The 26,761-nt window shown below is 48.7% G+C and overlaps 1 protein-coding gene across 1 annotated transcript in view; it reads left to right on the top strand.

Annotated features, from left to right (window-relative positions):
- The first annotated feature begins 1,068 nt into the window (after positions 1-1,068).
- ARL6IP1 (ADP ribosylation factor like GTPase 6 interacting protein 1) overlaps positions 1,069-26,761 on the top strand; it is an 85,609-nt gene continuing 59,916 nt past the window's right edge. Inside the window, exon 1 of the mRNA XM_063934390.1 lies at positions 1,069-1,202. Within this exon, the coding sequence (XP_063790460.1) occupies positions 1,167-1,202 (36 nt within the window). The 5' untranslated portion in view covers positions 1,069-1,166. The remainder of the gene's footprint in view (positions 1,203-26,761) is intronic.

Genomic DNA, 26,761 nt, shown 5'->3' with positions numbered 1-26,761 from the left:
CTTGGGTCCAGTGATCTGGGAATCCAACCCTGGCTAGCTTGCAGGGTCGATACACTCTGGAACACGTTTACAGCATAGGAAAGCCAGTGCTAGGAGATGGTCGCATCTCCTGAAAACTGTACACGTGACAACTGACGTCACCAACCCACCAGTCTGATCAGGATCTCAAATGGGTCCCATTGGGGTTGGAGCTGGCTACAAAATCCTGGGTGTGCCCCACAATTCTCTGTAAAAGTGGTATAACTCACCTGAGACTCACTGCAGCTCTTTCTTCAGAGGCTCACATACTGTATGAGGCTGCAATGAGTAACAGCTAATCAGCTATGGGAATGGGAAGCTATTATGGATGGTCGTATGGTTCAGTAAGGATGTAGTTGGCATCATGATGGACGGGATGCTGGCGAACCCTGTTATGGTGATTGAATTATTTCAGTGACTTTTATTTCATACCTGGATTCATTTCTACTTTTCAATTATGTAGTTGGTATATATGTTGTTCTATTTATGTTATGCTTTTTAATTAAGAATAAAAACTCCACTGTCTTGTCAATCTTGCAGAAGCCTGTAAAGGCATTAAATATATTCAAAATGGAAAAAGAAATATATAACTTGTGCTTTTTTCCCCTTAATTTTTAATGCCTTTATAGCACTGTCTTTTTTTCAGTGGGGACACATATTAGCAGCTCAGAGTGATGTGCACGTTCATAGATTAATGCTATTGTTACACTGTAGCAGTACCTTTGATTCAGTCAGCACAATAATAATCAGGTGGCATTATAATGCAGCAGCTGCCAGCCTGACACACTTACAGTCCCTGACTCACTGCTGCTGTGTGACTGAGCCTGCCCTGCTTCTGCTGAGAGCCTGGCACCTACTACTACAATACACAGACACAGTGCTGGGAAGAACTAGCACTGTACTGACTGTCTTTTGCAATTCAAATAATAACTGTCAACTTATTGAAAAGAGCGCGGTGATTGGCTGTCATGACGAAGTTTATGCACGACTCAGCCAATCACAGCGCGCATTCGATGGCGTTCCTAGGCAGCCCGTGTGTCGCGGTGTATGCTGGGAGCGGCTATTTATGTCCTGCTCCGGAGAGCATCAGGCAGTTGTGAGTGCTGTGGTGACTGTGTGGGTGCTGTAAGACTGCTGTGTGACACACAATGGCGGAGGGGGACAACAAGAGCACTAATCAGCTGGTAAGCACAGTCTGCATTGTATGTGGTTACTCAGGCGACCCTGTCGTCATTATGTAATGCGTGTTTAGAGGTACCTTATGGGCCTTGCCTCTATAATTGGCTTTCCTGGCATCTGTGCCCCAGTTACCTGGGCTTACTGCTGTCTCATTCTCCCTGTCATACACCGTGTGCCTATCCTGTGTGAGTTAGAGGGCACTGTAAATAGTGCAGCAATATACATCCATGACGAAAGCGAGGAATCTGTTCTCTGATGTCATTCCAGTGTTTTAATGGTGTAAAGGAGCTGCTGGTCAGGTTTTCTGCCTGCAACTGGCCGCAGGATACACAATTATGTCAGCATGCATGAAATGTCAGCACAGACATCTGAAATGCAGTGGTTATATCACTGTTAGGGATACATTGCAAATTGTCGTCATTTCATAAGTGTTGAAACTGAATGTCGGTGTTCTATGTCAACATAGTGACCATGTGACCATCACTGTCAACATAACTAAACCCCGCCTCAGCGTTATTTAGCAGGGCATGGACAGGCAGTCTGTGCCTCTACAGTTGTGGTTGAACTGCATGTTCCAGCATGCCCTAGCATGTCAGTGCATGTGGGAACTTGCTCTGCATCTGACCTAAGAAACTGAATTTGATGCATATCTTGTCATTCTCCATTGCTTTCTGCAAAGTTGGCTTCTAAAAGCATTCTGCCATAGTGACACACAAGCAGCATATCGTGCATCCGACTAGTCTTTCTGTCCGGTGCCTAGAAACCTGCAGCTAAGCTTATGGAGCAACGTTCATGGAATTGAACTGGTCCTGCAGCCCTAATAGCTGCAGCAGATATGTTTTTTAGTGAGGATGACTTGCCTGCTTTGTGACAGGGCAGGCCGCAAGCAGGGAGGTGTCTGTTATTATCTGATTGTTTACATGGCTTCACAGAACAGGGGAAGCAAGAATGCAACGGATTTGTGCAGCCATGCCGGTAACACAGACTGGTGTGGTTGACTGTAGTATTCCCATTTGTAATGTTCAGTAAAACCTAATGCTAGAAGTTGTCCTGGAATATTTACTTGTAGGTTTGCATTCCAGCAGACCTATATACACACTTTAGCACACAGTGAGCAGAAAACACATAGGGGCCCATTCAATTGCTGCCGAATTCTTTGCCTGGCTGTATCTATGCTGCACTTTAAGACAGAAACTTTTGTTACCATTACTATAGTTGTCTGTCTTTTGGTAGAAAAGTACAACTACAATGCAACAGAGGCAGTGATTTAACAAAAAATGAGGTACAGTCAATATAAGGCAAATATGGGGAACAATACATCCAATCCATATGATAACAGACTAGTGCAATGATGTTACAATCCAGTGGCAAGGGCAAAAACACCACTGGCAAAGTGCATTGAGAACGGAGTAACCGTTACAGCAAAATAAAAGAGGGAGGATGCTATAGTTTAGTTCTATAGTTTCTTATATGGTTACTGAGTACCCTGCCTAAGGGGGAAGTTTCTTGGTGGGGATCCTCTTGCTTTCAGTCTAATATCAAGTTTCTCACTACTACTGGCGTGTTTTACCCAGCAGACACTCTAATGCGGGCCATACAAGTTAAGCCACCGCTCCCTGTTCTTCCAATATCCCGATTGGTGGACATGGATGATCGGGGAATCTGCAAAAATACAGTATGTTAAAAATCTGCAGCTCGTCGGTTATTTTTTGGCTGGAATTGTGGATTTCCAACATACAGTACAGGTTGAGTATCCCATATCCAAATATTCCGAAATACGGAATATTCCGAAATACGGACTTTTTTTAGTGAGAGTGAGACAGTGAAACCTTTGTTTTTTGATGGCTCAATGTATACAAACTTTGTTTAATACACAAAGTTATTAAAAATATTGTATTAAATGACCTTCAGGCTGTGTGTATAAGGTGTATATGAAACATACATAAATTGTGTGAATGTAGACACACTTTGTTTAATGCACAAAGTTACAAAAAATATTGGCTACAATGACCTTCAGGCTGTGTGTTTAAGGTGTATATGTAACATAAATGCATTCTGTGCTTAGATTTATGTCCCAACACCATGATATCTCATTATGGTATGCAATTATTCCAAAATACGGAAAAATCCCATATCCAAAATACCTCTGGTCCCAAGCATTTTGGATAAGGGATACTCAACCTGTATTAGATTTCCCTTACCCAGGCATTGGCCTGATGTATGGGCCCCATAAGCCTCAACTGTGCATAGCTATGGTGCCCTGGATATGGGAGAGGAGTAGGCTCCGTCCCAAGTATCTGGCAGTGCTTACGTCTGAGCGGTGTGTGTGTGTGTAGCTACTACAGCACCTCTCTGGTGGAGGCTGTTTCTAGTTCCTACTGGTCTCTCTGGTTCATGTCTTCAGAGTAGCCGGTATAGCAGTGATGGCTAACCTTGACACTCCAGCTGTTGTTGAACTACATATCCCAGCATGCCCTGCTACAGATTTGTTATTTGGCCATGCTAAAACTGATGCAGGGCTTGCTGGGATGTGTAGTTCAACAACAGCTGGAGTGTCAAGGTTAGCCATCACTGCGGTATAGCATTGACTGGGTGCACTGTACTCAACAAAGAGCAGTCGGGTGAATGAGAGGGTTAACTCTTACGTGTAGGTCACAGAAATTGATTTAGGTGTATTAGAGAAATAGATCAGGATCTCTCTGAATAGCATTATTGTGGGGATATACAGACAGATATTGGGCTTTTTTTCCCCGAATTTGTACAGGTTGTATTGGCAAAGGGTAATTTAGTCCCCTATGCTTTAACCAGTCCAAGATTATTCACTTTTATCTTTCTGGTTCACACACTAGACGATGTAGACTATTGGACGTTCCCATACGGCATATTGGTCCAATATCTCACCCTTACACAAAGCGTGTCTCTGCATTTAGTACCACACATGCTGTATGGTGGGTCTTTAAATTGAAATATGTCACAAAAAATGTGCAGGGAGGCGAGGGAGAGGATATGCAGCTAATTCCACCTTTTTGGAAGTCTTCTTAAAGGTATTTTATGTGTCATTTTAAATAATTATGAATTTTAAAGATTGTCAGTATCCCATATACAGGCAGGATGTGTAGCTGTTATGTAATGTATACTATTCCTGTGACGGTATGCATTTAATTTGCCGACGGTCGGATCCTGGCGGTCAGTATATCGATGCTGGAATCCTGACCGTTGACAATGCCGACAGCCGGAATCCCGGCTGGCAAGGGCTAGTCCCACTCATGGGTGTCCACGACACCCATAGAGCAGGAACAGCACCTGTGGCGAGTGGAGCGAGTCCGCAAGGGGACAATTTGTGCTTGCCCCACTGTCGACAACTAACGGCGGGCATGCCATTGTCTGTATACTGACGGCTGGGATTCCGGCCATCGGTATTTCTCTGACGTCATAAGTGGATGCTGGGAACTCCGTAAGGACCATGGGGAATAGCGGCTCCGCAGGAGACTGGGCACAACTAAAAGAAAGCTTTAGACTAACTGGTGTGCACTGGCTCCTCCCACTATGACCCTCCTCCAGACTTCAGTTAGAATCTTGTGCCCGGCTGAGCTGGATGCACACTAGGGGCTCTCCTGAGCTCCTAGAAAGAAAGTATATTTAGGTTTTTTATTTTACAGTGAGATCTGCTGGCAACAGACTCACTGCAGCGAGGGACTAAGGGGAGAAGAAGCAAACCTACCTAACAGGTGGTAGTTTGGGCTTCTTAGGCTACTGGATACCATTAGCTCTAGAGGGATCGACCGCAGGACCCGACCTTGGTGTTTGTTCCCGGAGCCGCGCCGCCGTCCCCCTTACAGAGCCAGAAGCATGAAGAGTCCGGAAAATCGGCGGCAGAAGACTTCGGTCTTCACCAAGGTAGCGCACAGCACTGCAGCTGTGCCCCATTGCTCCTCATGTACACCTCACACTCCGGTCACTGGGTGCAGGGCGCTGGAGGGGGGCGCCCTGAGCAGCAATATAAACACCTTGGCTGGCAAATCATCACAATATATAGTCCCAGGGCTATATATGTGATAAATTACCCCTGCCAGAATTCCTGAAAAAAGCGGGAGAAAAGTCCGCCGAAAAAGGGGCGGGGCTAACTCCCTCAGCACACTGGCGCTATTTTTCCCTCACAGCTCCGCTGGAAGGATCGCTCCCTGGCTCTCCCCTGCAGTATCAAGCTACAAAGGGTAAAAAAGAGAGGGGGGGCACTAAATTTAGGCGCAGTATAACTTATATAGCAGCTATAAGGGGAAATAATTCAGTTAATCCCTGTATTATTATAGCGCTCTGGTGTGTGCTGGCATACTCTGTCTCCCCAAAGGGCTTTGTGGGGTCCTGTCCTCTGTCAGAGCATTCCCGGTGTGTGTGCGGTGTCGGTACGGCTGTGTCGACATGTTTGATGAGGAGGCTTATGTGGAGGCAGAGCAGATGCCTATAAATGTGATGTCATCCCCTGCGGGGCCGACACCTGAGTGGATGGTTATGTGGAAGGAATTACGTGACAGTGTCGACTCCTTACATAAAAAGTTTGACGACATACCGAATATGGGACAGTCTGCTTCTCAGCCTGTGCCTGCCCAGGCGTCTCAAAAGCCATCAGGGGCTCTAAAACGCCCGCTACCTCAGATGGCAGACACAGATGTCGACACGGATACTGACTCCAGTGTCGACGACGATGAGACTAATGTTACTTCCAATAGGGCCACACGTTACATGATTGAGGCTATGAAAAATGTGTTGCACATTTCTGATGTTACCCCAGGTACCACAAAAAATAAGAATTTACTTACCGATAATTCTATTTCTCGGAGTCCGTAGTGGATGCTGGGGTTCCTGAAAGGACCATGGGGGAATAGCGGCTCCGCAGGAGACAGGGCACAAAAAAGTAAAGCTTTTACCAGATCAGGTGGTGTGCACTGGCTCCTCCCCCTATGACCCTCCTCCAGACTCCAGTTAGGTACTGTGCCTGGACGAGCGTACACAATAAGGGAGGCAATTTGAATCCCGGGTAAGACTCATACCAGCCACACCAATCACACCGTACAACTTGTGATCTAAACCCAGTTAACAGTATGATAACAGAAAGAGCCTCTTAAAGATGGCTCCTTAACAATATAACCCGAATTTGTTAACAATAACTATGTACAGTATTGCAGATAATCCGCACTTGGGATGGGCGCCCAGCATCCACTACGGACTCCGAGAAATAGAATTATCGGTAAGTAAATTCTTATTTTCTCTATCGTCCTAAGTGGATGCTGGGGTTCCTGAAAGGACCATGGGGATTATACCAAAGCTCCCAAACGGGCGGGAGAGTGCGGATGACTCTGCAGCACCGAATGAGAGAATTCCAAGTCCTCTTTTGCCAGGGTATCAAATTTGTAGAATTTTACAAACGTGTTTTCCCCCGACCACGTAGCTGCTCGGCAGAATTGTAATGCCGAGACCCCTTGGGCAGCCGCCCAAGATGAGCCCACCTTCCTTGTGGAATGGGCCTTAACAGATTTAGGCTGTGGCAGGCCTGCCACAGAATGAGCAAGTTGAATTGTGTTACAAATCCAACGAGCAATCGTCTGCTTAGAAGCAGGGGCACCCAACTTGTTGGGTGCATATAGTATCAACAGCGAGTCAGATTTTCTGACTTCAGCCGTCCTTGAAATGTATATTTTTAAGGCTCTGACAACGTCCAACAACTTGGAGTCCTCCAAGTCGCCAGTGGCCGCAGGCACCACAATAGGTTGGTTCAGGTGAAACGCTGATACCACCTTAGGGAGAAAATGCGGACGAGTCCTCAGTTCTGCCCTATCCGAATGGAAGATTAGATAAGGGCTTTTATAAGATAAAGCCGCCAATTCAGATACTTTCCTGGCGGAAGCCAGGGCCAGTAACATAGTCACTTTCCATGTGAGATATTTAAAATCCACCTTTTTCAATGGTTCAAACCAATGGGATTTGAGGAAATCTAAAACTACATTTAGATCCCACGGTGCCACCGGAGGCACCACAGGAGGCTGTCTATGCAGTACTCCTTTAACAAAAGTCTGTACCTCAGGAACTGAGGCCAATTCTTTTTGGAAGAATATTGACAGGGCCGAAATTTGAACCTTAATAGATCTCAATTTGAGACCCATAGACAATCCTGATTGTAGGAAATGTAGGAAACGACCCAGTTGAAATTCCTCCGTCGGAACACTCCGATCCTCGCACCACGCGACATATTTTCGCCAAATGCGGTGATAATGTTTCGCGGTGACTTCCTTCCTTGCCTTAATCAAGGTAGGAATGACTTCTTCTGGAATGCCTTTCCCTTTTAGGATCTGGCGTTCAAACGCCATGCCGTCAAACGCAGCCGCGGTAAGTCTTGAAAGAGACAGGGACCCTGTTGTAGCAGGTCCCTTCTCAGAAGTAGAGGGCACGGGTCGTCCGTGACCAACTCTTGAAGTTCCGGGTACCAAGTCCTTCTTGGCCAATCCGGAGCCACTAGTATTGTTCTTACTCCTCTTCACCGTATAATCTTCAATACCTTTGGTATGAGAGGCAGAGGAGGAAACACATATACTGATTTGTACACCCAAGGTGTTACCAGTGCGTCCACAGCTATTGCCTGTGGATCTCTTGACCTGGCGCAATACTTGTCCAGTTTCTTGTTGAGGCGAGACGCCATCATGTCTACCATTGGTCTTTCCCAACAGTTTATTAGCATGTGGAAGACTTCTGGATGAAGACCCCCCTCTCCCGGGTGAATATCGTGTCTGCTGAGGAAGTCTGCTTCCCAGTTGTCCACGCCCGGGAAGAACACTGCTGACAGTGCTATTACGTGATTCTCCGCCCAGCGAAGAATCTTGGCAGCTTCTGCCATTGCACTCCTGCTTCTTGTGCCGCCCTGTCTGTTTACATGGGCGACCGCCGTGATGTTGTCCGACTGAATCAACACCGGTTTTCCTTGCAGGAGTGGTTCCGCCTGGCTTAGAGCATTTTAGATTGCTCTTAGTACCAGAATGTTTATGTGAAGAGACTTTTCCAGGTTCGTCCATACCCCCTGGAAGTTTCTTCCTTGTGTGACTGCTCCCCAACCTCTCAGGCTGGCGTCCGTGGTCACCAGGATCAAATCCTGTATGCCGAATCTGCGGCCCTCCAATAGATGAGCCTTTTGCAACCACCACAGAAGATATACCCTTGTCCTTGGCGACAGGGTTATTCGCAGGTGCATCTGAGGATGCGACCCTGACCATTTGTCCAACAGATCCCTTTGGAAAATTCTTGCATGGAATCTGCCGAATGGAATTGCTTCGTAAAAAGCCACCATTTTTCCCAGGACTCTTGTGCATTGATGTACAGACACCTTTCCTGGTTTTAGGAGGTTCCTGACAGGTCGGATAACTCCTTGGCTTTTTCCTCGGGAAGAAAAACCTTTTTCTGAACCGTGTCCAGAATCATCCCTAGGAACAGCAGACGTATCGTCGGAAAACAGCTGCGATTCTTGGAATATTTAGAATCCAGTCGTGCCGTCGAAGAACTACTTTAGATAGTGCTCTTCCGACCTCCAACTGTTCTCTGGAACTTGCCCTTTTTAGGTCGTGCAAGTAAGGGATAATTTAGATGCCTTTTTTCTTTGAAGAAACATCTTTTCGGCCATTACCTTGGTAAAAAGGCCCGGGGTGCCGTGGATAATTCAAACGGCATCGTCTGAAACTGATATTGACAGTTCTGTACCACGAACCAGAGGTACCCTTGATGAGAAGGACAAAATTTGGACATGGAGGTAATCCTTGATGTCCAGGGACACCATATAGTCCCCTTTTTTCCGGTTCGCTATCACTGCTCTGAGTGACTTTATCTCGATTTGAACCTTTTATGTAAGTGTTCAAACATTTTAGATTTAGACTATGTGTCACCAAGCCGTCTGGCTTCAGTACCACAATATAGTGTGGAAAAATAATACCCTTTTCCTTGTCGTAGGAGGGGTACTTTGATTATCACCTGCTGGATATACAGCTTGTGAATTGTTTCCAATGCTGCCTCCCTGTCGGAGGGAGCCGTTGGTAAAGCAGACTTCAGGAACCTGCGAGGAGAAGATGTCTCGACTCTCCAATCTTTACCCCTGGGATAATACTCGTACGATCTAGGGGTCAACTTGCGAGTGATCCCACTGCGCCCTGAGACTCTTGAGACTACCCCCCCACCTTGAGTCCGCTTGCACGGCCCCAGCGTCATGCTGAGGACTTGGCAGACGCGGTGGAGGGCTTCTTTTCCTGGGAAAGGGCTGCCTGCTGCAGTCTACTTCCCTTACCTCTATGTCTGGGCAGATATGACTGGCCTTTTGCCTGCATGCCCTCATGGGAAAGGAAAGATTGAGGCTGAAAAGACGGTGTCTTTTTTAGCTGAGATGTAACTTGGGGTAAAAAAGGTTGGATTTCCCAGCTGTTGCTGTGGTCCCCAGGTCCGATGGACCGACCCCCAAATAACTCCTTCCCTTTATACAGCAATACTTCCATCTGCCGTATGGGATCTGTATCACCTGACCACTGTCGTGTCCCTGACATCTTCTGGGAGATATGGACAACGCACTTATCTTGATGCCAGAGAGCAAATATCCCTCTGTGCATCTCACATACATATATATAGAATGCATCCTATTAAATGCTCTACATGAATAAAATATTTTCAGTCAGGGAATCCGACCAAGCCAACCCAGCACTGCATCTCCAGGCTGATGGCGATCGCTGGTCGCAGTATAACCACCGTATGTGTGTATATACTTTTTAGGATATTTTTCCAGCTTCCTATCAGCTGGCTCCTTGAGGGCGGCCGTATCTGGAGACGGTAACGCCACTTGATAAGCGTGTGAGCGCCTTATCACCCTAAGGGGTGTTTCCCAACGTACCCTAATTTCTGGCGGGAAAGGGTATAACGCCAATATTTGCTATCGGGGTAACCCTACGCATCATCACACACTTCATTTTATTTTATCTGATTCAGGAAAAACTACAGGTAGTTTTTTCACTCCCACATAATACCCTTTCTTGTGGTACTTGTAGTATCAGAAACACGTAACACCTCCTTCATTGCCCTTAACGTGTGGCCCTAATGAGAAATACGTTTGTTTATTCACCGTCGACACTGTATTCAGTGTCCGTGTCTGTGTCTGTGTCGACCGACTGAGGTAAATGGGCGTTTTTAAAACCCCTGACGGTGTTTCTGAGACGCCTGGACCGGTCCTAATAGATTGTCGGCCGTCTCATGTCGTCAACCGACCTTGCAGCGTGTTGACATTCTCACGTAATTCTCTAAATAAGCCATCCATTCCGGTGTCGACTCCCTAGAGAGTGACATCACCATTACAGGCAATTTCTCCGCCTCCTCACCAACATCGTCCTCATACATGTCGACACACACGTACCGACACACAGCACACACACCGGGAATGCTCTGACAGAGGACAGGACCCACTAGCCCTTTGGGGAGACAGAGGGAGAGTCTGCCAGCACACACCAAAAACGCTATAATTATATAGGGACAACCTTATATAAGTGTTTCTCCCTTATAGCATCTTTTATATATATACAATATCGCCAAAATCAGTGCCCCCCCTCTCTGTTTTAACCCTGTTTCTGTAGTGCAGTGCAGGGGAGAGCCTGGGAGCCTTCTCTCCAGCTTTTCTGTGAGAGAAAATGGCGCTGTGTGCTGAGGAGATAGGCCCCGCCCCTTTTTCGGCGGGCTCGTCTCCCGCTATTTTTGAAGTTAGGCAGGGGTTAAATATCTCCATATAGCCTCTGTGGGCTATATGTGAGGTATTTTTTGCCTCTAATAAGGTTTTTATTTGCCTCTCAGAGCGCCCCCCCCAGCGCTCTGCACCCTCAGTGACTGTTGTGTGAAGTGTGCTGAGAGGAAAATGGCGCACAGCTGCAGTGCTGTGCGCTACCTTTATGAAGACTCAGGAGTCTTCAGCCGCCGATTTTGGACCTCTTCTCTCTTCAGCGTCTGCAAGGGGGCCGGCGGCGCGGCTCCGGTGACCATCCAGGCTGTACCTGTGATCGTCCCTCTGGAGCTAGTGTCCAGTAGCCAAGCAGCAAATCCACTCTGCACGCAGGTGAGTTCACTACTTCTCCCCTAAGTCCCTCGTTGCAGTGATCCTGTTGCCAGCAGGACTCACTGTAAAGTAAAAAACCTAAGCTAAACTTTCTCTAAGCAGCTCTTTAGGAGAGCCACCTAGATTGCACCCTTCTCGTTCGGGCACAAAATCTAACTGGAGTCTGGAGGAGGGTCATAGGGGGAGGAGCCAGTGCACACCACCTGATCTGGTAAAAGCTTTACTTTTTTGTGCCCTGTCTCCTGCGGAGCCGCTATTCCCCCATGGTCCTTTCAGGAACCCCAGCATCCACTTAGGACGATAGAGAAAAGGGTATTATGTTTGGAGAGAAAAAACTACCAGTAGTTTCTCTGACGTCCTAAGTGGATGCTGGGGACTCCGTCAGGACCATGGGGGATTAGCGGCTCCGCAGGAGACAGGGCACAAAAGTAAAAGCTTTAGGACTAGGTGGTGTGCACTGGCTCCTCCCCCTATGACCCTCCTCCAAGCCTCAGTTAGGTTTTTGTGCCCGGCCGAGAAGGGTGCAATCTAGGTAGCTCTCCTGAGCTGCTTAGAATAAAAGTATAGACTTAGGTTTTTTTTTATTTTCAGTGAGTCCTGCTGGCAACAGGCTCACTGCATCGAGGGACTAAGGGGAGAAGAAGCGAACTCACCTGCGTGCAGAGTGGATTGGGCTTCTTGGCTACTGGACATTAGCTCCAGAGGGACGATCACAGGCCCAGCCATGGATGGGTCCCGGAGCCGCGCCGCCGGCCCCCTTACAGAGCCAGAAGAGTGAAGAGGTCCAGAAATCGGCGGCAGAAGTCATCTTGTCTTCAAGAAAGGTAGCGCACAGCACTGCAGCTGTGCGCCATTGCTCTCAGCACACTTCACACTCCGGTCACTGAGGGTGCAGGGCGCTGGGGGGGGGCGCCCTGAGACGCAATGAAAACACTATTTCTCTATCGTCCTTGTGGATGCTGGGGTTCCTGAAAGGACCATGGGGAATAGCGGCTCCGCAGGAGACAGGGCACAAAAAGTAAAGCTTTCCGATCAGGTGGTGTGCACTGGCTCCTCCCCCTATGACCCTCCTCCAGACTCCAGTTAGATTTTTGTGCCCGGCCGAGAAGGGTGCAATCTAGGTGGCTCTCCTAAAGAGCTGCTTAGAGAAAGTTTAGCTTAGGTTTTTTATTTTACAGTGAGTCCTGCTGGCAACAGGATCACTGCAACGAGGGACTTAGGGGAGAAGGAGTGAACTCACCTGCGTGCAGGATGGATTGGCTTCTTGGCTACTGGACATCAGCTCCAGAGGGACGATCACAGGTACAGCCTGGATGGTCACCGGAGCCGCGCCGCCGGCCCCCTTGCAGATGCTGAAGTAAGAAGAGGTCCAGAATCGGCGGCTGAAGACTCCTGCAGTCTTCTAAAGGTAGCGCACAGCACTGCAGCTGTGCGCCATTTTCCTCTCAGCACACTTCACACGGCAGTCACTGAGGGTGCAGGGCGCTGGGAGGGGGGCGCCCTGGGAGGCAAATGAAAACCTTTTTTGGCGAAAAATACCTCACATATAGCCCCCAGAGGCTATATGGAGATATTTAACCCCTGCCAAGATTCACTAAATAGCGGGAGACGAGCCCGCCGAAAAAGGGGCGGGGCCTATCTCCTCAGCACACAGCGCCATTTTCTCTCACAGAAAGCCTGGAGAGAAGGCTCCCAGGCTCACCCCTGCACTGCACTACAGAAACAGGGTTAAAACAGAGAGGGGGGGCACTGATTTTGGCGATATTGAGATATATATAAAGATGCTATAAGGGAAAACACTTATATAAGGTTGTCCCTATATAATTATAGCGTTTTGGTGTGTGCTGGCAAACTCTCCCTCTGTCTCCCCAAAGGGCTAGTGTGGGTCCTGTCCTCTGTCAGAGCATTCCCGGTGTGTGTGCTGTGTGTCGGTACGTGTGTGTCGACATGTATGAGGACGATGTTGGTGAGGAGGCGGAGAAATTGCCTGTAATGGTGATGTCACTCTCTAGGGAGTCGACACCGGAATGGATGGCTTATTTAGGGAATTACGTGAGAATGTCAACACGCTGCAAGGTCGGTTGACGACGTGAGACGGCCGACAAACTATTAGTACCGGTCCAGGCGTCTCATGAAACACCGTCAGGGGCGTTAAAAACGCCCATTTACCTCAGTCGGTCGACACAGACACAGACACTGAATCCAGTGTCGACGGTGAATAAACAAACGTATTTCTCATTAGGGCCACACGTTAAGGGCAATGAAGGAGGTGTTGCATATTTCTGATACTACAAGTACCACAAAAAAGGGTATTATGTGGGAGTGAAAAAACTACCTGTAGTTTTTCCTGAATCAGATAAAATAAAATGAAGTGTGTGATGATGCGTGGGGTTACCCCGATAGCAAATATTGGCGTTATACCCTTTCCCGCCAGAAATTAGGGCGCGTTGGGAAACACCCCTTAGGGTGATAAGGCGCTCACACGCTTATCAAGTGGCGTTACCGTCTCCAGATACGGCCGCCCTCAAGGAGCCAGCTGATAGGAAGCTGGAAAGATATCCTAAAAAGTATATACACACATACGGTGGTTATACTGCGACCAGCGATCGCCATCAGCCTGGAGATGCAGTGCTGGGTTGGCTTGGTCGGATTCCCTGACTGAAAATATTTTATTCATATAGAGCATTTAATAGGATGCATTCTATATATATATATGTACGTGAGATGCACAGAGGGATATTTGCTCTCTGGCATCAAGATAAGTACGTTGTCCATATCACCCAGAAGATGTCATGGACACGACAGTGGTCAGGTGATACAGATCCCATACGGCACATGGAAGTATTGCCGTATAAAGGGAAGGAGTTAGTTGGGGTCGGTCCATCGGACCTGGGGACCACGGCAACAGCTGGGAAATCCAACCTTTTTACCCCAAGTTACATCTCAGCTGAAAAAGACACCGTCTTTTCAGCCTCAATCCTTCCTTTCCCATGAGGGCATGCAGGCAAAAGGCCAGTCATATCTGCCCAGACATAGAGGTAAGGGAAGTAGACTGCAGCAGGCAGCCCCTTCCCAGGAAAAGAAGCCCTCCACCGCGTCTGCCAAGTCCTCAGCATGACGCTGGGGCCGTGCAAGCGGACTCAAGGTGGGGGGGTAGTCTCAAGAGTCTCAGCGCGCAGTGGGATCACTCGCAGGTTGACCCCTAGATAGTACAAGTATTATCCCAGGGGTACAGATTGGAGAGTCGAGACATCTTCTCCTCGCAGGTTTCTGAAGTCTGCTTTACCAACGGCTCCCTCCGACAGGGAGGCAGCATTGGAAACAATTCACAAGCTGTATATCCAGCAGGTGATAATCAAAGTACCCCTCCTACAACAAGGAAAAGGGTATTATTTTTCCACACTATATTGTGGTACTGAAGCCAGACGGCTTGGTGAGACATAGTCTAAACTGAAATCTTTGAACACTTACATAAAAGGTTCAAATCGAGATGGAGTCACTCAGAGCAGTGATAGCGAACCGGAAAAAAGGGGACTATATGGTGTCCCTGGACATCAAGGATTACCTCCATGTCCAAATTTGCCCTTCTCAACAAGGGTACCTCTGGTTCGTGGTACAGAACTGTCAATATCAGTTTCAGACGATGCCGTTTGAATTATCCACGGCACCCCGGGCCTTTTACCAAGGTAATGGCCGAAAAGATGTTTCTTCAAAGAAAAAAGGCATCTAAATTATCCCTTACTTGGACGATATCCTGAAAAGGGCAAGTTCCAGAGAACAGTTGGAGGTCGGAAGAGCACTATCTAAAGTAGTTCTACGACAGCACGACTGGATTCTAAATATTCCAAGAATCGCAGCTGTTTTCCGACGATACGTCTGCTGTTCCTAGGAATGATTCTGGGCATAGTCCAGAAAAAGGTGTTCCTCCGGGAGGAAAAAGCCAAGGAGTTATTCGACCTAGTCAGAAACCTCCTAAAACCAGGCCAAGTATCAGTGCATCAATGCACAGGAGTCCTGGGAAAAATGGTGGCTTCTTACGAAGCGATTCCATTCGGCAGATCTCAGGGGATTTGCTGGACGAATGGTCCGGATCGCATTTTCAGATGCATCAGCGGATAATCCTGTCTCCAAGGACAAGGGTGTCTCTTCTGTGGGGGCTGCAGAGTGCTCATCTTTTAGAGGGCAGCACACTCAGCATTCAGGACTGTGTTCTGGGGACCACGGATACCAGCCTGAGAGGCTGGGGAGTAGTCACACAGGGAAAAAATTTCCAAGGAAGTGTGGTCAAGTCTGGAGACTTCTCTCCACATGAATATACTGGAGCTAAGGGCAATTTACAATGCTCTGAGCCTAGGAAGACTCCTGCTTCAAAGTCAACCGGTGCTGATCCAGTAGGACATCATCATGGCGGTCGCCCACGTTATCAGACGGGGCGACACAAGAAGCAGGAGGGCAATGACAGCAAGGATTCTTCGCTGGGCGGAAAATCATGTGATAACACTGTCAGCAGTGTTCATTCCGGGAGTGGGCAACTGGGAAGATTTCCTCAGCATAAATGAATTCCACCCGGAAAAGTGGAAACTTAATCTGGAAGTTTCCACATGATTGTAAACCGTTGGGAAAGACCAAAGGTGGTTATGATGGCGTCCCACCTGAAGCGCCAGGTCAAGAGACACTCAGGCAATAGCTGGGACGCTCTGGTAACACCGTCGGTGTACCAGTCGGTGTATGTGTTCCATCCTCTGCTTTTCATACCCAATGTATTGAAAATGATAGGAAGGAGAGGAGTAAGAACTATACTCGTGGCTCCGGTTTGGCCAAGAAGGACTTGGTTCCCGGAACTTCAAGAGATACTAAGAAGGGTCTTGATTCGGCAAGAACCGTGTCTGTTCCGGGACTTACCGCAGCTGCGTTGACGCCAAGGCGGGTGAACGCCGGATCCTAAGGGAAAGAGGCATTCCGGAAGAGGTCATCCCTACCCTGGTCAGAGCCAGGAAGGAGGTGACCGCACAACATTATCACCACTTAGGTGAAAATATGTGCCAGGGTGTGAGTCCAGGAAGGCTCCACGGAAGAATTTCAACTAGGTTAATTTCTACATTTCCTGCAAACAGGAGTGTCTATGGGTCTCAAATTGGGTCCATTAAGGTTCAAATTTCGGCCTGTTGATTTTCTTCCAGAAAGAAATTGGCTTCAGTTCCTGAAGTCCAGAAGTTGTTAAGGGAGTACTGCATATACAGCCCCTTTGATGTCTCCAGTGGCTCTGGGCGATCTCAACGTAGTTTTGGGATTCCTAAAAAATCACATTGGTTTAAACAACTCAAATCTGTGGATTTGATATATCTCACATGGAAAATGACCATGCTGTTGGTCCTGGCCTCGGCCAGGCGAGTGTCAGAATTGGCGGCTTTATCTCACAAAGCCATATCTGATTGTCCATTCGGACAGAGCAAAGCTGCGGACTCGTCCCCAGTTTCTCCTTAAGGTGGTGTCAGCGTTTCACCTGAACCAGCTTATTGTGGTACCTGCGGCTACTAGGGACTTGGAGGACTCCAAGTTGCTGGATGTTATCAGGGCCCTGAAAATATAGTTTCCAGGTTGGCTGGAGTCAGGAAATCTGACTTGCTGTTTATCCTGTATGCACCCAACAATGCTGGGTGCTTCTGCTTCTAAGCAGTCGATTGCTCGTGGGATTGGTAGCACAATTCAACTTGCACATTCTGTGGCAGGCCTGCCACAGTCTAAATCTGTTAAGGCCCATTCCACAAGGAAGGTGGGCTCATCTTGGGCGGCTGCCCGAGGGGTCTCGGCATTACAACTTTGCCGAGCAGCTACGTGGTCGGGGGAGAACACGTTTGTAAAATTCTACAAATTTGATACCCTGGCAAAAGAGGACCTGGAGTTCTCTCATTCGGTGCTGCAGAGTCATCCGCACTCTCCCGCCCGTTTGGGAGCTTTGGTATAATCCCCATGGTCCTTTCAGGAACCCCAGCATCCACAAGGACGATAGAGAAAATAAGAATTTACTTACCGATAATTCTATTTCTCGGAGTCCGTAGTGGATGCTGGGCGCCCATCCCAAGTGCGGATTATCTGCAATACTTGTACATAGTTATTGCTAACTAAATCGGGTTATTGTTGTTGTGAGCCATCTTTTCAGAGGCTCCGCTGTTATCATACTGTTAACTGGGTTCAGATCACAGGTTGTACAGTGTGATTGGTGTGGCTGGTATGAGTCTTACCCGGGATTCAAAATTCCTCCCTTATTGTGTACGCTCGTCCGGGCACAGTACCTAACTGGAGTCTGGAGGAGGGTCATAGGGGGAGGAGCCAGTGCACACCACCTGATCGGAAAGCTTTACTTTTTGTGCCCTGTCTCCTGCGGAGCCGCTATTCCCCATGGTCCTTTCAGGAACCCCAGCATCCACTACGGACTCCGAGAAATAGAATTATCGGTAAGTAAATTCTTATTTTATGGTAAAAAATACATCACATATAGCTCCTGGGCTATATGGATGTATTTAACCCCTGCCATTTTACCTCATAAAAAGCGGGAGAAAGGCCGCCGTGAAGGGGGCGGAGCCTATCTCCTCAGCACACAAGCGCCATTTTCCCTCACAGCTCCGCTGGAAGGACGTCTCCCTGACTCTCCCCTGCAGTCCTGCACTACAGAAACAGGGTAAAAAAGAGAGGGGGGGGGGGGGGGGGGCACTAATTTGGCATATAAAAACATATATAGCAGCTATAAGGGAGAAACACTTATTTATAAGGTTGTCCCTATACATATATAGCGCTCTGGTGTGTGCTGGCAAACTCTCCCTCTGTCTCCCCAAAGGGCTAGTGGGGTCCTGTCCTCTATCAGAGCATTCCCTGTGTGTGTGCTGTGTGTCGGTACGCGTGTGTCGACATGTATGAGGAGGAAAATGGTGTGGAGGCGGAGCAATTGCCTGTATTAGTGATGTCACCCCCTAGGGAGTCGACACCTGACTGGATGGTCTTATTTAAGGAATTACGTGATAGTGTCAGCACTTTACAAAAAACTGTTGACGACATGAGACAGCCGGCAAGTCAGTTAGTGCCTGTCCAGGCGTCTCAAACACCGTCAGGGGCTCTAAAGCGCCCATTACCTCAGTCGGTCGACACAGACACGGACACTGACTCCAGTGTCGACGGTGAAGAAACAAACGTATTTTCCAGTAGGGCCACACGTTACATGATCACGGCAATGAAGGAGGCTTTGCATATTTCTGATACTACAAGTACCACAAAAAAGGGTATTATGTGGGGTGTGAAAAAACTACCTGTAGTTTTTCCTGAATCAGAAGAATTAAATGAAGTGTGTGATGATGCGTGGGTCTCCCCCGATAAAAAATTGCTGATATCTAAGAAATTATTGGCATTATACCCTTTCCCGCCAGAAGTTAGGGCGCGTTGGGAAACACCCCCTAGGGTGGATAAGGCACTCACACGCTTATCAAAACAAGTGGCGTTACCGTCTCCTGATACGGCCGCCCTCAAGGAGCCAGTTGATAGGAAGCTGGAAAATGTCCTAAAAAGTATATACACACATACTGGTGTTATACTGCGACCAGCGATTGCCTCAGCCTGGATGTGCAGCGCTGGGGTGGCGTGGTCGGAGTCCCTGACTGAAAATATTGATACCCTGGACAGGGACAGTATTTTATTGACTATAGAGCGTTTAAAAGATGCGTTTCTATATATGCGTGATGCACAGAGGGATATTTGCACCCTGGCATCAAGAGTAAGGGTGTGTACACGGTGAGATTTTTTCTTAAGATTTTGACTATATAGTCAAAATCGTAAGAAAAGTTAGTGCAGATCGCAAGGTGAAAGTCACCTTGCGATCCCGATGCGCGGTCCCGCCAGGTCGGCATCGCAAGAAAAGATAGACTGTGCAGGCAAGTCAATCCTTGCTAGATCGGTGTACTATCTAGTTCTTCTCACATGTCAATGACATCTCACATAAACCAAAATCTCACATAAGCCAAAATCGTAAGCACACATAGGACAGATTTTGACTAACTTTTCTTGAGATCTGTACTATCTGGCCTCCGGGGAGTTCAAGGGAAATCGCAAGTAAAAATAGGACATAGCAAGGATCTCACCGTGTGTACACACCCTTAGTGCGATGTCCATTTCTGCCAGAGTTTATGGACACGACAGTGGTCAGGTGATGCGGATTCCAAACGGCATATGGAAGTATTGCCGTATAAAGGGGAGGAGTTATTTGGGGTCGGTCTTTCGGACCTGGTGGCCACGGCAACAGCTGGAAAATCCACCTTTTTACCCCAACTCACCTCTCAGCAGAAAAAGACACCGTCTTTTCAGCCTCAGTCCTTTCGTCCCCATAAGGGCAAGCGGGCAAAAGGCCAGTCATATCTGCCCCGGGGTAGAGGAAAGGGAAAGACTGCAGCAGACAGCCTCTTCCCAGGAACAGAAGCCCTCCACCGCTTCTGCCAAGTCCTCAGCATGACGCTGGGGCCTTACAAGCGGACTCGGGTGCGGTGGGGGGTCGTCTCAAGAGTTTCAGCGCGCAGTGGGCTCACTCGCAAGTGGACCCCTGGATCCTACAGGTAGGATCCCAGGGGTACAGATTGGAATTCGAGACGTCTCCCCCTCGCAGGTTCCTGAAGTCTGCTTTACCAACGTCTCCCTCCGACAGGGAGGCAGTATTGGAAGCAATTCACAAGCTGTATTCCCAGCAGGTGATAATCAAAGTACCCCTCCTACAACAAGGAAAGGGGTATTATTCCACACTATTTGTGGTACCAAAGCCAGACGGCTCGGTGAGACCTATTCTAAATCTGAAATCTTTGAACACTTACATACAAAGGTTCAAATTCAAGATGGAGTCACTCAGAGCAGTGATAGCGAACCTGGAAGAAGGGGACTATATGGTGTCCCTGGACATCAAGGATGCTTACCTTCATGTCCCAATTTGCCCTTCTCACCAAGGGTACCTCAGGTTCGTAGTACAGAACTGTCATCAGTTTCAGACGCTGCCGTTTGGATTGTCCACGGCACCCCGGGTCTTTACCAAGGTAATGGCCGAAATGATGATTCTTCTTCGAAGAAAAGGCGTCTTAATTATCCCTTACTTGGACGATCTCCTGATAAGGGCAAAGTCCAGGGAACAGTTGGAGGTCGGAGTAGCACTATCTCGGGTACTGCTACAACAGCACGGGTGGATTCTAAATATTCCAAAATCGCAGCTGATAGAAATTTCCAGGGAACGTGGTCAAGTCTAGAGACTTCTCTCCACATAAATATACTGGAGCTAAAGGCAATTTACAATGCTCTATGCCTAGCAAGACCTCTGCTTCAAGGTCAGCCGGTGCTGATCCAGTCGGACAACATCACGGCAGTCGCCCACGTAAACAGACAGGGCGGCACAAGAAGCAGGAGGGCAATGGCAGAAGCTGCAAGGATTCTTCGCTGGGCGGAAAATCATGTGATAGCACTGTCAGCAGTGTTCATTCCGGGAGTGGACAACTGGGAAGCAGACTTCCTCAGCAGGCACGACCTCCACCCGGGAGAGTGGGGACTTCACACGGAAGTCTTCCACATGATTGTGAACCGTTGGGAAAAACCAAAGGTGGACATGATGGCGTCCCGCCTCAACAAAAAACTGGACAGGTATTGCGCCAGGTCAAGGGACCCTCAGGCAATAGCTGTGGACGCTCTGGTAACACCGTGGGTGTACCAGTCAGTGTATGTGTTCCCTCCTCTTCCTCTCATACCCAAGGTACTGAGAATTATAAGACGGAGAGGAGTAAGAACTATACTCGTGGCTCCGGATTGGCCAAGGAGGACTTGGTACCCGGAACTTCAAGAGATGCTCACAGAGGACCCATGGCCTCTGCCGTTAAGAAGGGACTTGCTTCAGCAAGGACCCTGTCTGTTCCAAGACTTACCGCGGCTGCGTTTGACGGCATGGCGGTTGAACGCCGGATCCTAAGGGAAAAAGGCATTCCGGAAGAGGTCATACCTACCCTGGTCAAAGCCAGGAAGGAGGTGACCGCACAACATTATCACCGCATTTGGCGAAAATATGTTGCGTGGTGTGAGGCCAGGAAGGCCCCCACGGAGGAATTTCAACTCGGTCGATTCCTGCATTTCCTGCAAACAGGAGTGTCTATGGGCCTCAAATTGGGGTCCATTAAGGTTCAAATTTCGGCCCTGTCGATTTTCTTCCAGAAAGAATTGGCTTCAGTTCCTGAAGTCCAGACATTCGTCAAGGGAGTACTGCATATACAACCCCCTTTTGTGCCTCCAGTGGCACCGTGGGATCTCAACGTAGTTCTGGGATTCCTCAAATCACATTGGTTTGAACCGCTCAAATCTGTGGATTTGAAATATCTCACATGGAAAGTGACCATGCTGCATGTTGGCCCTGGCCTCGGCCAGGCGAGTGTCAGAATTGGCGGCTTTGTCTCACAAAAGCCCATATCTGATTTTCCATTCGGACAGGGCAGAACTGCGGACTCGTCCCCAGTTTCTCCCTAAGGTGGTGTCAGCGTTTCACCTGAACCAACCTATTGTGGTGCCTGCGGTTACTAGGGACTTGGAGGACTCCAGGTTGCTAGACGTTGTCAGGGCCCTGAAAATATATGTTTCCAGGACGGCTGGAGTCGGGAAAACTGACTCGCTGTTTATCCTGTATGCACCCAACAAGCTGGGTGCTCCTGCTTCTAAGCAGACGATTGCTCGTTGGATTTGTAGTACAATTCAGCTTGCACATTCTGTGGCAGGCCTGCCACAGCCAAAATCTGTAAATGCCCATTCCACAAGGAAGGTGGGCTCATCTTGGGCGGCTGCCCGAGGGGTCTCGGCTTTACAACTTTGCCGAGCTGCTACTTGGTCAGGGGCAAACACGTTTGCTAAATTCTACAAATTTGATACCCTGGCTGAGGAGGACCTGGAGTTCTCTCATTCGGTGCTGCAGAGTCATCCGCACTCTCCCGTCCGTTTGGGAGCTTTGGTATAATCCCCATGGTCCTTACGGAGTTCCCAGCATCCACTTAGGACGTCAGAGAAAATAAGAATTTACTTACCGGTAATTCTATTTCTCGTAGTCCGTAGTGGATGCTGGGCGCCCATCCCAAGTGCGGATTGTCTGCAATACTTGTACATAGTTATTGTTACAAAAATCGGGTTATTATTGTTGTGAACCATCTTTTCAGAGGCTCCTCTGTTATCATGCTGTTAACTGGGTTCAGATCACAAGTTGTACAGTGTGATTGGTGTGGCTGGTATGAGTCTTACCCGGGATTCAAAATCCTTCCTTATTGTGTACGCTCGTCCGGGCACAGTATCCTAACTGAGGCTTGGAGGAGGGTCATAGGGGGAGGAGCCAGTGCACACCACCTAGTCCTAAAGCTTTTACTTTTGTGCCCTGTCTCCTGCGGAGCCGCTAATCCCCAATGGTCCTGACGGAGTCCCCAGCATCCACTACGGACTACGAGAAATAGAATTATCGGTAAGTAAATTCTTATTTTTTTCCTCCATCTGAGGAGTTAAATGAAGTGTGTGAAGAAGCGTGGGCTTCCCCCGATAAGAAACTAGTAATTTCTAAAAGGTTACTAATGACGTACCCTTTCCCGCCAGAGGATAGTCACGTTGGGAAACATCCCCTAGGGTGGATAAAGCGCTCACACGCTTGTCAAAGAAGGTGGCACTACCGTCTCCGGATACGGCCGCCCTAAAGGAACCTGCTGATAGAAAGCAGGAGGCTATCCTGAAGTCTGTATATACACACACAGGTATTATACTGAGACCAGCTATTGCTTCAGCATGGATGTGCAGTGCTGCAGCTGCGTGGTCAGATTCCCTGTCGGAAAATATTGATACCCTAGACAGGGACACTATATTGCTAACCGTAGAGCATATTAAAGACGCAGTCTTATGCATGAGAGATGCACAGAGGGATATTTGCCGGCTGGCATCTAAAATAAGTGCAATGTCCATTTCTGCCAGGAGAGGGTTATGGACTCGGCAGTGGACAGGTGATGCAGACTCTAAAAGGCACATGGAAGTTTTGCCTTATAAAGGTGAGGAGTTGTTCGGGGATGGTCTCTCGGACCTAGTTTCCACAGCAACAGTTGGGAAGTCTGCATTTTTACCCCATGTTCCCTCACAGCCAAAGAAAGCACCGTATTATCAGGTACAGTCCTTTCGGCCCCATAAGGGCAAGCGGGTTAGAGGCGCGTCCTTTCTGCCCAGAGGCAGAGGTAGAGGGAAAAAGCTGCAGCATACAGCCAGTTCCCAGGAGCAAAAGTCTTCCCCCGCTTCCTCTAAGTCCACCGCATGACGCTGGGGCTCCACAGGCAGAGCCAGGTACGGTCGGGGCCCGTCTCAAAAATTTCAGCGATCAGTGGGCTCGCTCACGGGTGGATCCCTGGATCTTTCAAGTAGTATCTCAGGGGTACAAGCTGGAATTCGAGACGTCTCCCCCCCGCCGTTTCCTCAAATCTGCCTTGCCAACAACTCCCTCAGGCAGGGAGGCAGTGATAGAGGCAATTCACAAGCTGTATTCCCAGCAGGTGATAGTAAAGGTGCCCCTACTTCAACAAGGACGGGGTTACTATTCCACAATGTTTGTGGTACCGGACGGTTCGGTGAGACCCATTTTAAATTTGAAATCCTTGAACACGTATATAAAAAAATTCAAGTTCAAGATGGAATCGCTCAGGGCGGTTATTGCAAGCCTGGACGAGGGGGATTACATGGTATCACTGGACATCAAGGATGCTTACCTGCATGTCCCCATTTACCATCCTCACCAGGAGTACCTCAGATTTGTGGTACAGGATTGTCATTACCAATTCCAGACGTTGCCGTTCGGTCTCTCCACGGCTCCGAGGGTCTTTACCAAGGTAATGGCCGAAATGATGATACTCCTTCGAAAGAAGGGAGTTTTAATTATCCCGTACTTGGACGATCTCCTGATAAAGGCGAGGTCCAGGGAGCAGTTGTTAGTCGGGGTAGCACTATCTCGGGAGGTGCTACAACAGCACGGCTGGATTCTAAATATTCCAAAGTCACAGCTGGTCCCTACGACACGTCTACTGTTCCTGGGGATGGTTCTGGACACAGAACAGAAAAAAAGTGTTTCTCCCGGAGGAGAAGGCCAAGGAGCTGTCATCTCTAGTCAGAGGCCTCCTAAAACCAAAACAGGTGTCGGTGCATCACTGCACGCGGATCCTGAGAAAGATGGTAGCTTCCTACGAAGCAATTCCATTCGGCAGGTTCCATGCAAGAACCTTTCAGTGGGACCTGTTGGACAAGTGGTCCGGATCGCATCTTCAGATGCATCGGCTGATAACCCTGTCTCCAAGGACCAGGGTGTCTCTGCTGTGGTGGCTGCAGAGTGCTCATCTTCAAGAGGGCCGCAGATTCGGCATACAGGACTGGGTCCTGGTGACCACAGATGCCAGCCTTCGAGGCTGGGGGGCAGTCACACAGGGAAGAAACTTCCAAGGACTATGGTCAAGTCAGGAGACTTCCCTACACATAAATATTCTGGAACTGAGGGCCATTTACAATGCCCTATGTCAGGCAAAACCCCTGCTTCAAAACCAGCCGGTACTGATCCAGTCAGACAACATCACGGCGGTCGCCCATGTAAACAGACAGGGCGGCACGAGAAGCAGGACGGCGATGGCAGAAGCCACAAGGATTCTCCGATGGGCGGAAAATCACGTGTTAGCACTGTCAGCAGTGTTCATTCCGGGAGTGGACAACTGGGAAGCAGACTTCCTCAGCAGGCACGACCTCCACCCGGGAGAGTGGGGACTTCATCCAGAAGTCTTCCAACTGATTGTAAACCGTTGGGAAAGGCCACAGGTGGACATGATGGCGTCCCGCCTAAACAAAAAGCTAGAAAGATATTGCGCCAGGTCAAGAGACCCGCAGGCGATAGCTGTGGACGCTCTAGTGACACCGTGGGTGTACCGGTCGGTTTATGTGTTCCCTCCTCTTCCTCTCATACCAAAGGTACTGAGGATAATAAGGAGAAGAGGGGTAAGAACTATACTCCTTGTTCCGGATTGGCCAAGAAGAGCTTGGTACCCGGAACTTCAAGAAATGATCTCAGAGGACCCATGGCCTCTGCCGCTCAGACAGGACCTGCTGCAGCAGGGGCCCTGTCTGTTCCAAGACTTACCGCGGCTGCGTTTGACGGCATGGCGGTTGAACACCGGATCCTGAAGGAAAAGGGCATTCCGGAGGAAGTCATTCCTACGCTGATTAAAGCTAGGAAAGAAGTAACCGCAAACCATTATCACCGCATATGGCGAAAATATGTTGCGTGGTGTGAGGCCAGGAAGGCCCCAACGGAGGAATTTCAGCTGGGCCGTTTCCTGCACTTCCTACAGTCAGGGGTGACTATGGGCCTAAAATTGGGTTCCATTAAGGTCCAGATTTCGGCTCTATCGATTTTCTTCCAGAGAGAACTGGCTTCACTACCTGAAGTTCAGACTTTTGTTAAGGGAGTGCTGCATATTCAGCCCCCTTTTGTGCCTCCAGTGGCACCTTGGGATCTCAACGTGGTGTTGGATTTCCTAAAGTCACATTGGTTTGAGCCACTTAAAACCGTGGAATTGAAGTATCTCATGTGGAAAGTGGTCATGTTGTTGGCCTTGGCTGCGGCCAGGCGTGTATCAGAATTGGCGGCTTTGTCATGTAAAAGCCCTTATCTGATTTTCCATATGGATAGGGCAGAATTGAGGACTCGTCCCCAATTTCTCCCTAAGGTGGTATCAGCCTTTCATCTGAACCAACCTATCGTGGTGCCTGCGGCTACTAAAGACTTGGAGGCTTCCAAGTTGTTGGACGTAGTCAGGGCCCTGAAAATTTATGTTTCCAGGACAGCTGGAATCAGAAAGTCTGACTCGCTATTTATCCTGTATGCGCCCACCAAGTTGGGTGCACCTGCTTCAAAGCAGACTATTGCTCGCTGGATCTGTAGTACGATTCAGCTTGCACATTCTGCGGCTGGACTGCCGCATCCTAAATCAGTGAAAGCCCATTCCACGAGGAAGGTGGGCTCTTCTTGGGCGGCTGCCCGAGGGGTCTCGGCTCTACAACTTTGCCGAGCAGCTACTTGGTCGGGGTCAAACACATTTGCTAAATTCTACAAGTTTGACACCCTGGCTGAGGAGGACCTAGAGTTTGCCCATTCGGTGCTGCAGAGTCATCCGCACTCTCCCGCCCGTTTGGGAGCTTTGGTATAATCCCCATGGTCCTTACGGAGTCCCAGCATCCACTTAGGACGTCAGAGAAAATAAGAATTTACTCACCGGTAATTCTATTTCTCGTAGTCCATAGTGGATGCTGGGCGCCCATCCCAAGTGCGGATTGTCTGCAATACTTGTACATAGTTATTGTTACAAAAATCGGGTTATTATTGTTGGGAGCCATCTTTTC

Source organism: Pseudophryne corroboree, chromosome 7 (assembly GCF_028390025.1).
Source record: "Pseudophryne corroboree isolate aPseCor3 chromosome 7, aPseCor3.hap2, whole genome shotgun sequence".
NCBI classification, from domain to species: domain Eukaryota; kingdom Metazoa; phylum Chordata; class Amphibia; order Anura; family Myobatrachidae; genus Pseudophryne; species Pseudophryne corroboree.
This window is presented reverse-complemented; position numbering and strand designations above follow the sequence as displayed.